Here is a 13,008-nt window from a genome sequence, read left to right as displayed (position 1 = left end):
AAATATACATAACATGAAATTGATGTTAAAATTTTTAAATAGAAATACATATAGATATAAACACATGTATATTATATTAAAATAATATGTTTATCCACGAGACGTCGTTGTTAAACTAAAATGTAGACATATTGTGTAATATTGTCTCGTATAAAATAATACAACATGAAATTGATGTTAAAATTTTTAAATAAAACCACATGTAGATACATGTATATTATATTAAAATAAAATGTGTATCCATGCGTCATTGTTAAAGTAAAATGTAAACATATTGTATAACATGGTCCCATATAAAATAAATACAACATGAAATTTATGTTAAAATTTTTTAATAGAAACACATGTAGATATAAACACATGTATATTAGATTAAAATGAAATACGTATGCACATATTGTTGCTAAAGTAAGATGTAGGCTTATTATATAATATTGTCTCGTACAAAATAAATATAACATAAAATTGATGTTAACATTTTTAGATAGAAGCAGGAACACATGCAGATACAAATACATGTATATTACATTAAAATGAAATGCATAGGTTAAGGTCGTTGTTAAAGTAAAATGTAGGTATACTGTGTAATATGGTCCTGTATCAAATAAATACAACATAAGATTGATGTTAAAATTTGTAAATGTAGATATATTATATAATATGGTCCCGTACAAAAATAAATAAAATATGAAATTGATGTAAATTTTTTTAAATAGAAACAAATGTATATATAAATACTACTACTACTACTACTACTATTACTACTACTACTACTACTACTAATAATAATAATAATAATAATACTAATAAATATAAACACAATTTATTTTCACATTGTTCTGGATTTCGGTCATTTTCAATCACTAATTATAGTAATAAGATCAGAAGGTTACAAAATATATTACAAGCTAATAAAACTTTGGACAATATTACATCTCACAGCCTATCTTGATAAAACGTACCAACTATATTAGTTTGTGACACAACTACAACAACATTTGGCATGCTCATTAAAAAGCCAAACAAACTAATCTTCAGGATGTAGTCCATGATTCCTTTCAGTTGGCCTGAGACATTAGTCAAGCTATCAAGACTAACAAAAGATGAAGATAGCAATTTGCTTTAAATTAAAAGGTTTCAAATATGCAAATAAGTCTAAAATTCAAATAAAAGGCTATATTCCTAGTGTCTGGTTTGAGCACCCCAAACTTTGTATCTGCTATGACAATTCAACCAGATGTTTGAATTGTAATTTATTGCATTGTAATTCTTTGAATTTCTCTTTCATCATTATCATACAAAATTGTTTCTCTTTGTGCATGTTGCTATTCCAAAGGACTAAAGCTTTTGTATGCACTTGCTGCACAATGAAAAAACTAATGAGAAATTTGATTAACAAAAAATTATCTGCTCCAAATATTTAAACTACCAAGTCTACTTTAATACTCTAATTTATCGTAGAATGGAAGAAAGAAAGAATAACACAAATTATGAGAGATAACATGATAAAATTTAAAAAACATGATATCATTGACTTAATCTCTAATATCATTTGCTAAACTTACCTATGTCAAACAAAAACTTGGAAAACAAAAGGCTAGGCTTACCACACCTTCAATTATTTTACACAAAAAGTCACATCTATTGGATCTCCAGTATCAACATATTGCAAAAATTCTTCTTTAGGATTTATCCACAACTGGGTGTGCACATCAATATATCATTGTCTGCAATGACATCCACACACATAAATATATACAATTTGCAATATAGTTACCAACAAAAGAATCCTCTTCACTTTTGGTTGGGCATTTCCATATAACTTCGAAGTTCAACGGCCTTTCCACCAATCAACATAATGGTGAGTTGAGGGTGACCTTTGCTACAATTTAAAATATATGACATGAATGTCGGTTACTACAACAAAATGAAATAGTTATCTAAAACTAATACATGATATTTGGTATTATGTTTAGAGTAGAAAAACGTATGAAAAAGGATTAGATACTTAGAATTACATGGTGATATTTGATATTTTGTGATGATATTTTTACAATCATATTCCATGATTTTCATCCAGTTCTCAAAGTTCCCAATTTTCTATGAATTCATATGAAAGTTCATAGCAACCACACTTCATAAAAGTAAAAAATTAAATAATAAATTAAGCACATATCATACTCTGGATACCTTGAGTTATTTGAGAACAAAAAGCAACCTCCTTTATGCTATCAAACTTGTTAGCCATCCTATCAGATAATTATGGGAAGCCCTATGATCAATGCTTTTGCCATTGTACCTATCCATCCTAAAAATTTCAAACAAACAATGAGCCTAATTGCAAACAATAAGATGTGAAGGAGGACTTAAAATATGAAATTGCTATAACTTGATTTTGTTATGATGCAGCCACATACCTCAATCCATTTGGTCATATGGGTCTGAAATCCTATAATCTACAAAAGCAAGAAACAATTTCAATGAGTGACACTCTGTTATGCTCATCTTCATCTTTTACAAAAACCACGACAAAAGTATACAAAGATATTAAATGTACCACTCCATAGTAATAGAACCAACAAAATAAGATGACATATAAAGATAACATCTAAAACATACGAAGCTACAAAAAAATCTTTTTTCCAAAATGAAGATTATGAAAAATCTACCTTAAAGATTGGGGTTAACACAAAAGAAGGAAAAAAGGCACCAAAAAAAATCAATAATCACTGCAAGAAATCTCATAATAGGGTCTTGAGGTTATATCTCCACGGACCTAAAAGAAACTCAACTCAAACTTCAAGTCAATAGGATTGAAAGCTAATGCATATTTTAAACTATCATACAAAGCAAACAAATAATTCATCAACGAAATCCATAGCAAACACAAACCAAAGCTTTTTACAACAAAATTTAGCAAACCCCTAAGTATAGAACAAATACATAAAAATATACCCAACTAACCCAACAATAACATTAGCAAAAAAAAAAAAAATACCCAACAAACCTCCTCAAACCCAAAAGAAAGTCGACTCAAGATCTAAGAACAACGAGGATGTATGGATATATTTCACCGAATAAAAAGTAGAAAGATATCCTTTGATGAAGGAGACCTGCAAAGACGAAATAGTAACAAAGTTCAGTTAAAAAAATACAAGAAGAACAACAAGATCTAAGAACAACAAGGATGTCTGGATATATTTCACCGAATAAAAAGCAGAAAAATACCCTTTGATGAAGGAGACATGCAGAGACGAAATAGAAACAAAGTTCAGTTAAAAAAAAAAAGTAGAAGAAGAACCTCTTATGAAGAAGGAGAACTCAAGCTATTAAACAATACCTAAAGTTCAATCTGATGTTAATTGATTAAGAAGCAGAAACAAAAAACTTAGATTAAGATGAAGAAGGATAAGTTATGAGAAGAAGTAAAAAAACCCTTTTATGAACATCGAGAAGGAGAACTCAAAAACAAAGTTGGTTTATTATAACTTACCTTCAACTGGATATGACGGCAAAAGCAGGAGACGAAGAAGAAGAAGACAACCTTGAGGGTTTTCTTCTGGTTTTGTAAATTTTTGTGGAAGAAGAAGAATGGGAATAGTTTTTTTCTCGGAGAAGAAAAAGAATAGTAACTATTTGTTACACGTTAATCAATATTTTAATCAAGCATTGAATGTGGGTCATTCAAAAATTTGACCAGCCATTAAAGGAGAAGAAGCGGGAAATCTTAAAGAAGAGAGAAAAGACGAAAAAATCCTTCATTTGAGACACATGTCAATGAATTAGAATGGCCAATTCAGTAACTTCATTATATTAACATTTTCTTAGATATATAGTAGATTGAGTCTATTGAATATAACTCTACACCTTGTATACATATTAACATCAAGAGAGTATTTTTTTCGAAACATTTTTTTTTCTGGAACATATTTATATTCTTAACATTTCATAAAGTACAATTTAAAGTATTAAAATAAAAAAATTGAAAAACACTTTGTAAGAGTTTAGAAAAATAAAAATGTATTTTAGTATGTGTACTTTTTAGAGCATGTTTTATTTTTTAATACTTTAGAAAATACATTCTGAAACATAAAATATATAATAATATTTTGAAAGTACTTCATGGAGTGTAATGAAAACAAAAAATGTATTTTTGACAGTTTTTTTTAAGAAATCTTTTGTATTAAATCAGGAACAGGGGATGAAAAGGAAATGATATATTTTTTTTTTTAATTTAAATGACTAGAACAAATTTGTTTTGAATTAAATCTTCATGATACTAGAAAATTTTCACAGGGTCTGCTGCGTGAATGTAACACGTGGCATGTGTAATATGTAAAATAGTGAAAAGGAGATAAAAATATTTTGAATACAAAGGGGTAAATAAAAATAAAAAGGCTATTTTAATAAAAGAAACAAAAGAGAAGTGTATATAGCAAAGGTTGGAGTGCAAATAGCAAGACCGAACGAGTAATGTCTTAAAAAACTAAACGAGTCTAGGATGTTGAAAGCCCAGGAAAAAGACAAATCAACCCAACTAATTATCCACTTAAATAATTTGTATAATCTCACCCAATTAATTATAAAAGATATATTAAAAACATTTCAATTAGTATTTATGCATTAAATTTTATGTCATACTGTATTGATTGTACATTTATCATTTATAGTTGATATGTGAGTATATTTTAAGTTTTTCTCTCGTATATAATCTTTCAATGTATAATTTAAGCAAATCAACTCTTCAGAAAGTGATTGCAGTGAATAAAACAAGGAAACAATATTGAGAAAGGCAAGAGGAAGGTGACAAGTGAAAATGAAAGTTGTCTTTTCAATACACTAAAATTGAAGATTATAACCTTTTTAGTAAAATACAAGGATAACATGAAAATAAAAAATCATTTAAAGGATTTACACCGTCTTCCATTCATAAAGAAAGTAAATTTATGATTTTGTTTCTTTACATATATATATATATATATTATATTATAAACTTGATATTGAAAAAATTGTTATGCCAAAAAGAAAAAATAATTGCTCATCTGATGTGAAGGTAATCTACATGATTGCTTGTAGACCACAAGTTAAGAATTCATAGAAAGAGAAAAAAAGAGATATTTTTCCACAAAGTTCTTCTGCAAAGGATGTTTGGTACATAACATGTCTCTCACTTTTTAATCTAAAGTTTCACACTTATTCACTTATGAAGTTTGATTCCAGAGAAACAAAACCCTCTTAATCCTACCAAGTTTTCTTCTCATGGCTGCAATATCGTGTTCCTATGATGTGTTCCTCAGCTTCAGAGGCTCAGACACACGCCATGGTTTTGTTGGGAATCTTTACAAAGCCCTTGATGACAAGGGAATCCACACTTTCATTGATGATGAGAAGCTTCAGAGAGGAGAGGAAATAACACCTGCACTTATGAAGGCAATTGAAGAGTCTAGGATTGCCATCACTGTGCTCTCTCACAACTATGCTTCTTCATCATTTTGTTTAGATGAACTTGTTAATATCATTGCTTGTGCTAAGAAGAAAGGCTTGTTGGTTTTGCCTGTTTTTTATGACTTAAATCCTTCTGATGTAAGACACCAGAAAGGTAGTTTTGCAGAAGCTTTGGCAAGGCATGAGGAAAGGTTCAAAGACAAGAAGGAAAGTTTCAGCCATAACATGGATAGGTTGGAGAAATGGAAGATGGCTTTGCATCATGTGGCTAGCTTCTCTGGCTATCATTTCAAACAAGGGTACCCCTTTTACCAAACTTTTACTCATAACTTTTGTTTCATTCAGTTACTCTTGTCTAATGATTTAGTCAAGAGAAACTATATGTTTGTTTGTTATCCTTGATCATATGTGTCGAGAACTTTAATTTGAGGTTAAAACAGTTGACAGTCAACCTGTCAGAAATCATCTTAGTGTGATTTATGCAGTAGTTATTATAGAAGTAATATAATAGTTGAAGTTGATGATAGTGAAAAATTGTGCATAAACTATTTCATCTTTAATCTAACTTCATTGGAACATTTCTGTCAAACAGATATGAATATGAATATGAGTTTATCAGAAGGATTGTTGAGTTTGTCTCTAGCAAGATAAATCGAACTCCTTTACATGTTGCGGATTACCCGGTTGGATTAGAGGCACAAATGGTAGAAGTTATGAAGCTTTTGGATGTTGGAAGTGAAGATGGTGTTCACATGGTTGGGATTCATGGAATTGGTGGGATAGGAAAAACAACACTTGCTCTTGCAATTTATAATATGGTTGTTGACCATTTTGATGGTCTGTGTTTTCTTGAAAACGTGAGAGAAAACTCAGACAGACATGGATTACAACATCTCCAAAGCATTCTTCTTGCAGAGTTGGTTAAAGAGAAGAGAATAAACATAGCAAGTGTGCAAGAAGGAATTTCAATGATACAACATAGGCTGCAACGAAAGAAGGTTCTTTTGATAGTCGATGATGTTGACAAGCATGAGCAGTTGCAGGCTATTGTTGGAAGATGTGAGTGGTTTGGTTCAGGTAGCAGAATCATGATAACGACTCGAGATGAACAAATTCTAGCATCTCATGAGGTTAAAAGAATGTATGAGGTGAAGGAATTGAACAAGAAGGATTCTCTTCAGTTGCTTACATGGAAAGCTTTTGGAACTGATGAAGCTGATCCAAGTTATAAGGAGGTCTTGAATCGTGTGGTAGCTTATGCTTCTGGCCTTCCATTGGCTTTGGAAGTAATAGGTTCCAACTTGTTTGGAAAAAGTATAGAAGAATGGAAATCTGCTATCAAACAATATGAAAGAATTCCTAATAACCAGATCCTGAAGATACTTAAAGTAAGCTTTGATGCTTTGGAGGAAGAAGAGAAGAGTGTTTTTCTTGACATTGCTTGTTGCTTCAAAGGATATGAATTGGAAGAGGTTCAAGATATACTTCGTGCACATTATGGTGATTGCATGAAATATCATATTGGGGTGCTGGTTGATAAATCTCTCTTAAAGTTTAGTGTGCATGGTGTGATGGTGAAAATGCATGACTTAGTAGAGGACATGGGTAAAGAAATTGTACGAAAAGAGTCACCAAAAGATCCAGGCAAACGAAGCAGATTATGGTTGCATGAGGATATAATACAAGTTTTAGAAGACAACACAGTGAGTGAGATTTTGTTTATCTATTCAGACCATTTTATGCTATGTCATAGTTGTTTGTTTTTCCTTTATAGTATTCATGTCTGATATCTTGCATATATATGCATGTTTTCACTCTAAACCAACACAAAATTTGTCATTAAAGTCTACAAACTTTATCATATTGTCAATGTGTTCTGATTAATTAAATTCTTTGTGGTTGATATGTGCTCTTTTGCATTAATAGGGAACTAGCGAAATTGAAATCATACATTTGGATTTTCCCCCACTTGACAAAGAAGAAATTGTAGAATGGAACAGAAAGGCCTTCAAGAAGATGAGAAACCTCAAAACACTAATTATTAAAAGTGGTAACTTTTCTGCAGGCCCCAAATATCTTCCAAATAGTCTAAGAGTATTAGAATGGTGGAGATATCCATCACATGATTTACCATCAGATTTTCATTCAAAGAAACTTGCCATGTGCAAGTTACCTCAGAGTTGCTTTACATCACATGAGTTGGTTAGGTTATTGAAGGCAAGTTTAACTAGTTCACTTTTCTTATCATGTCATTGAAGGTTAGATTCTCCATATCTGATTCTCTTTTATTGTTTTTGCAGAAGTTCATGGGAATGAGATTTTTGAATTTGGACAAAAGCAAATCTTTAACACAGATACCTGATGTATCTGGTCTCCCAAATTTAGAGAAACTTTCATTTCAACATTGTCAGAATTTAACTGCAATTCACAATTCCATTGGCTTTCTGTGTAAACTCAAAATATTGAGTGCTTTTGGTTGCACCAAACTTGTGAGGTTTCCACCTATCAAGTTGTCTGCTCTTGAAAAGCTCAATCTCTCACGTTGTCACAGTCTTGAAAATTTTCCAGAAATATTAGGAAAGATGGAAAACATAAGGGTACTTCAGTTGGAGTACACTGCCATAAAAGAATTGCCATGTTCTTTTCAAAATTTTACACGACTTCAAGAGTTACAACTATCTAACTGTGGAGTTGTTCAACTACCAAGTAGCATTGCTGTGATGCCAGAACTTACTGATCTTATTGGTTGGAAATGGAAAGGGTGGCAATGGCTGAAAGAGGAAGAGGATGAAGAAAAACATGGATCATGTGTAGTTTCTTCAAATGTAGAATGTCTTTGGGCCTCAGAATGCAACCTGTGTGATGATTTCTTTTCAATCGGTTTCATGAGATTTGCTCATGTGAAAGACTTAGACTTGTCAAAGAACAATTTCACAGTCCTACCTGAATGCATCAAAGAGTTTCAATTTTTAAGGAAGCTCAAAGTGAGTGATTGCAAGCTTCTTCAGGAAATTAGAGGGATTCCACCAAGCTTGAAACATTTCTTAGCAAAAAATTGTAAATCCTTGACTTCCTCAAGTACAAGCATGTTCCTAAATCAGGTTTGTTTTTGTTTTGTTTTGTCTCTAATGCACTTGATGAATGTTGGAAAACTTATGAGTTCTTTGTGACTAACAGGAACTACATGAGGATGGAAAAACTGAGTTTTATTTACCAGGAGAAAGGGTTCCAGAATGGTTTGATCACAAAAGTAATGGACCTTCAATTTCTTTGTGGTTTCGTAATAGGTTTCCTGACAAGGTTGTTTGTCTTGTTATTGGAGCTGTGAATGACTCTGGAATGTTTAGGCCTATGGTAGTGATCAATGGCAATAAGAGTTTTGTTGGTAGTGGCTATTTCATGATGGGAATGGATCATACATATATTTTTGATCTTAAAACTATGGAGTTTGAAGATGACTTATATGGAGTTCCTTTAGAAAATGAATGGAACCATGCTGAAGTTAAATACATAGGTTTGGAAGAGACATCGATCCTTAAAGAAAGTGGAATTCATGTTTTCAAACAAGAAAGTGGCATGGAGGATATTTGGTTTTCTGATCCTTATGGCAAGAGAAAATTAGAAGATGATCTCAATAGTTTGGAATCACAGAACCAACAACTGCTAAAAAAGCATAGGTTTGTGGACATGGAAGCTTTGTAGACACAATACATGCCACAACAAAAGTGTATAGTTTTATGATATTATGATTTGAGTTGCATTAGTAATGTGAGACTATGTGGCAAAGGTTAACATTGAAAGTTGATATAGGTATTCTTGGGTGTGTTGATTTTTTTTTTCAAAATTAGTTTAAGTTGTTATGGAGAGGAGGACAACATTCAGGGGGGTAAAGTTGTTTTTCTTAGGCCGGGTTTTTTTTTAAGTGATGTCGTCGTAGGAGGTGACGATGACTTTTGTTTTATTTTTTCAGTTTTAATTATTTTTAATTTTTTTTTCAAATTTTTCAAATTTTTCACTTTTCATTATTTTCTTTTTTAAATATTTCAGATTTTTTTATTTTTCCTTTCTTTCAGATTTAATGGTTTTGATTTTTTTTTTAATTTTTCAGTTCTGATTATTTTTCTTTTTTATATTTTTCAGTTTTCGTTATTTGTCCTTATTGTTTTAAAATTTATTAGTTATCAATTTTTTTTTGAATTTATAATTGTTGTTTTTATAAATTTTGTTAGTTATAGAAATTATATTGATTGTATTTGTAATCATTATTTACAGAAAAAAAAAATTGGAAAAGTGAAATCGGCATGTATGAGGACGATTTTATTTTTTTCAAATGCACAAACCGTTCTTTCAGAGGACGATATTCTCTTTTTAAAATAAAAAATAAAAGAACCGGTGAGGGTGGAGGACGATTTCCCTTTCAATGTCATCCTTCATCCTGACAACTTAACCCATTTTGACAAAAAAAAAAAAGAAGAGAAAACTTATTAATACAATTTTGACTTCCAATCTATCTCAAAATACAAAAAAGTAGTTGATATAGATTATTGAAGCAAACACATTTAAAATTACATTCAAAATTTAATCTTTTGAATAATTGAGACAATATATTTTATGGAAATTAAAGGTATATAAGATTGTTATTGTGATTGAAGAAAACGAGGTTAAGGGCACTTGGGTCCTCCTCTCTTGGTCTTCCAGTTGTTGTAGCAAGGGCACACTGCTTTATTCCCATAATACCCCGGGGGTACACACAGGCACTTCATACAACACTTCTGACAGAAAAACATGCAGGGTTTGTGGTACTGGGTCCTGCTACACCTCCTTGTGCATTGTGAAGGGCATTCTGGTCATATCACATCCCAAAAGAAAATAAAAAATAACTTCTCATTAAAAATATTTAAATAAATGGAATCTTCTCCTCATGTCAACATAAAGCATTGATTACTGAAATAAAAAGGCATCTTAATTAATGACCCACCCGAGTCCTCTGAAATAGGATCTTAGATCTTAAAAATATAAATTTATAAGACACTAAAATTTAAGTAAAAGATTTTAAAAATAATGTGGCACAATTAAATTTATAGAAGATAAATTAATATTTTATGTTATAACTCTTGTAATAAAAATAATACAAGACACACATGTATACATGAAACTACTTAATTTATCAAAGCAGTGGTTTTTATTTTAAAAAGAAATAAGAACATATAAAAGTAAAACTTAAATACATTATTAGTCTAATTGATACTATTCTTAATATGTGTTAAAAAATTAATAAAATTCTATTTTACTCATGTTATCGAGAAAAATAAATTCTAATTCAATTTTGGAAAAATACCAACTATGTAGGTTTTTTTCTATCTGACAAGTTCTTATGTTGCAAGGGCAATAACTTTTTTGTGAAATATGAATTCAGTTCTTAGTGATTGGATGAACAGTTATTGGTAAATGAGAAAATTAATTTTCAACAAATTTAAAGTCAAAGTCTCAGATCCAAAGATGGGCTAGATGCACTTTTCACGGAAAAATATATTTCACCAAAGTTAAGTGACAACACTATGTTTGGAAGTAGTTTGTACTAAAAAAGGAAAAAAAAATTTTGACTATTAAATTTTGACAATTTTTTCTTATAATCTTAGGTGTTATTTTTTAAATAATTTTTTTTATTTTCAATATTCAAAAATCACTTAGAAGATGACACATTATATTGTAAAAAAAAAATTATCAAAATTCAGTAGTCAACTTATCATTTTCTTACTCAAAAATAACTTACCCCACAAAATGTCTAAGGACGTGATTGGTTAGGTGTTGAAGAATTAACTCTAGCTGAATTAATTTTTTAGAACACTAAAATAATAATTAATTACTTCTTATTTAACGTAATTTTTTTTATCTTTTAATTAATTTTGAAAATCAAATGCATAGTAATTTTACATTAAAAAATTAATTGTAATTAATTTTGTATTATTTGACGCTCAACCAAACATACACTAATTAGTTTTTTTCATTTACACGTGTACCAATAACTGTTAGAAACTAAGAACAAAAACAAACACATTCATGACCCTTTGAAAGTTAGATAAGATTGGTTTTGATGCAGTTACTAATTTTAATGCTTAATAAGTTGTGTTGCCACACACATGGTATTCCGATTCTAATGTTTTGATGGGAATTCATGAATATTTTGTCTTTAAATAATGATTAAAAAAAAAGGAAAAAACATTTAATTTTATTTAACCTCGACTCTAAGTAATATAAGACTATTTGGTGAAAGAAGAAAGAAGAATCAAAAGAATGAATAGCAGAAATTCACTTACGGGAGCTCTGGAGACTTCCAGGTCCAAATTTTTTCTGATAAACACAACAATTATGCAGAACATCATAAGTTACCAAAACAACACAATTATTATTCACCCTTTGATCAAATAAAAACTCACACAAAAAGAGAAAAAAAGACAGAACCAAGAAAACATGGTGGTTATATATTTATGTGTGTTATACCTTGTCATTGTAGTGGTGACCTCCATGTCCATGAGATGCCACAACCTCCAAAACCAAACCAAGAAAAATGTGAGAAATATATGTAATCTTTGAAAAGCTCAACAATGTTGAAGCAGATTAATGAAATGTATGTGTTTGTTTGTAGTGAAAAGACGAACCATTGTCTGAAGCATGGAAATGGCAATGAGGGCAATGATGAAAGCAGAAAGTAGCTTAGCAGTCACAACAGCCATTGTTGGAAGCTAACATAAACCAGAAAGCTCTTCAACTATTGTGCAAACTGAAGCTGCAGAAAGAAGAAGAGGGTGCGGACAGAAAGAGATGAACGAGGGAGCATTTATAGAAGAAAGTTGAAGGGGTTTGAAGGATTACTCAGTTAGCAGCAAAATTTATTACTGTTCGGTGTGAACACTGGCAGAGAGTTTTACTTCATACCTAAAATCACACATTCGTGCGAGTCGAGTCTAGATTCTCTGTTAGTTTTATTAATGTTATCCTCGCTTAAACATTAAAATACATTATATTAATATTTTAAATATTTTTTAATATATTTTAAAATATTAAAATTAATAATAATCAATTATATCATAAAAGTACAATGGAAAAACAACACACAAAAAATCTAAATTTTGTTGTATCTATTAACATCGATGATTTTGACCGTTGATGTAACCTTTCTCTTTTTAAATAAGTTGAAAATAACATTACTAGAATCAATTATCAAATTCTACATATTTTTTGTATCCAAATTAAAGTCTGGTCATAATTTTTTCTTTAAAATACATTTTATAGGATTAAAAGAAAAAAAGTATTTAAACTTTATGAACCTAAGTTCTTAAATATGAAATTATTAAACTATTAAATATATTCAGAGATCGACTAATTACTTCGTACTCTTACTTCCATCTCAAAAATACATGATTTCAAGTTTTTCTATGATTTACCAACATTGTTTTTGAAGCAGTTTTGTTAAAATAGTTACTTTTTCGATATTAAGTAATTAATTTGAAGATAAATTAAGAAAAACTATTAGTATTTTCATTAAAGAGTGAAACGTAAGTT

At 30.1% G+C, this 13,008-nt stretch overlaps 2 protein-coding genes across 2 annotated transcripts; one reads left to right on the top strand and one right to left on the bottom strand.

Moving 5' to 3' along the window:
• The first annotated feature begins 5,117 nt into the window (after nt 1-5,117).
• Nucleotides 5,118-9,258, top strand: LOC114182503 (TMV resistance protein N-like). Its single transcript, XM_028069384.1, has 5 exons — nt 5,118-5,744; nt 6,038-7,148; nt 7,372-7,662; nt 7,746-8,546; nt 8,623-9,258. Exons 1-5 carry the CDS (start codon nt 5,260-5,262, stop codon nt 9,145-9,147), a joined length of 3,213 nt encoding a protein of 1,070 aa, XP_027925185.1. The 5' UTR covers nt 5,118-5,259; the 3' UTR covers nt 9,148-9,258.
• Nucleotides 9,259-9,908: 650 nt separating this feature from the next.
• Nucleotides 9,909-12,315, bottom strand: LOC114182478 (gibberellin-regulated protein 4-like). The gene is made up of 4 exons (XM_028069355.2): nt 12,105-12,315; nt 11,947-11,991; nt 11,763-11,796; nt 9,909-10,288 (listed from the first exon to the last, which is right to left on the bottom strand). Exons 1-4 carry the CDS (start codon nt 12,177-12,179, stop codon nt 10,107-10,109), a joined length of 336 nt encoding a protein of 111 aa, XP_027925156.1. The 5' UTR covers nt 12,180-12,315; the 3' UTR covers nt 9,909-10,106.
• Nucleotides 12,316-13,008: the final 693 nt, after the last annotated feature.

This window comes from Vigna unguiculata, chromosome 4 (assembly GCF_037176805.1).
Source record: "Vigna unguiculata cultivar grain cowpea cultivar isolate G323 ecotype 2 chromosome 4, ASM3717680v1, whole genome shotgun sequence".
NCBI classification, from domain to species: domain Eukaryota; kingdom Viridiplantae; phylum Streptophyta; class Magnoliopsida; order Fabales; family Fabaceae; genus Vigna; species Vigna unguiculata.
The sequence above is the reverse complement of the archived record's forward strand: the minus strand, read 5'-3'. Positions and strand labels throughout refer to the sequence as shown.

Excerpts from the sequence above, each read along its gene's own strand:
- LOC114182478 (XM_028069355.2), bottom strand. The coding sequence starts at position 12,179 with ATGGCTGTTGTGACTGCTAAGCTACTTTCTGCTTTCATCATTGCCCTC. Across the intron at positions 11,797-11,946 it reads GTCACCACTACAATGACAAG|AAAAAATTTGGACCTGGAAG; the intron begins GTATAACACACA and ends TGTGTTTATCAG. Across the intron at positions 10,289-11,762 it reads TGGAAGTCTCCAGAGCTCCC|AATGCCCTTCACAATGCACA; the intron begins GTAAGTGAATTT and ends TGATATGACCAG.
- LOC114182503 (XM_028069384.1), top strand. The coding sequence starts at position 5,260 with ATGGCTGCAATATCGTGTTCCTATGATGTGTTCCTCAGCTTCAGAGGC. Across the intron at positions 5,745-6,037 it reads GGCTATCATTTCAAACAAGG|ATATGAATATGAATATGAGT; the intron begins GTACCCCTTTTA and ends TCTGTCAAACAG. Across the intron at positions 7,663-7,745 it reads AGTTGGTTAGGTTATTGAAG|AAGTTCATGGGAATGAGATT; the intron begins GCAAGTTTAACT and ends TTGTTTTTGCAG.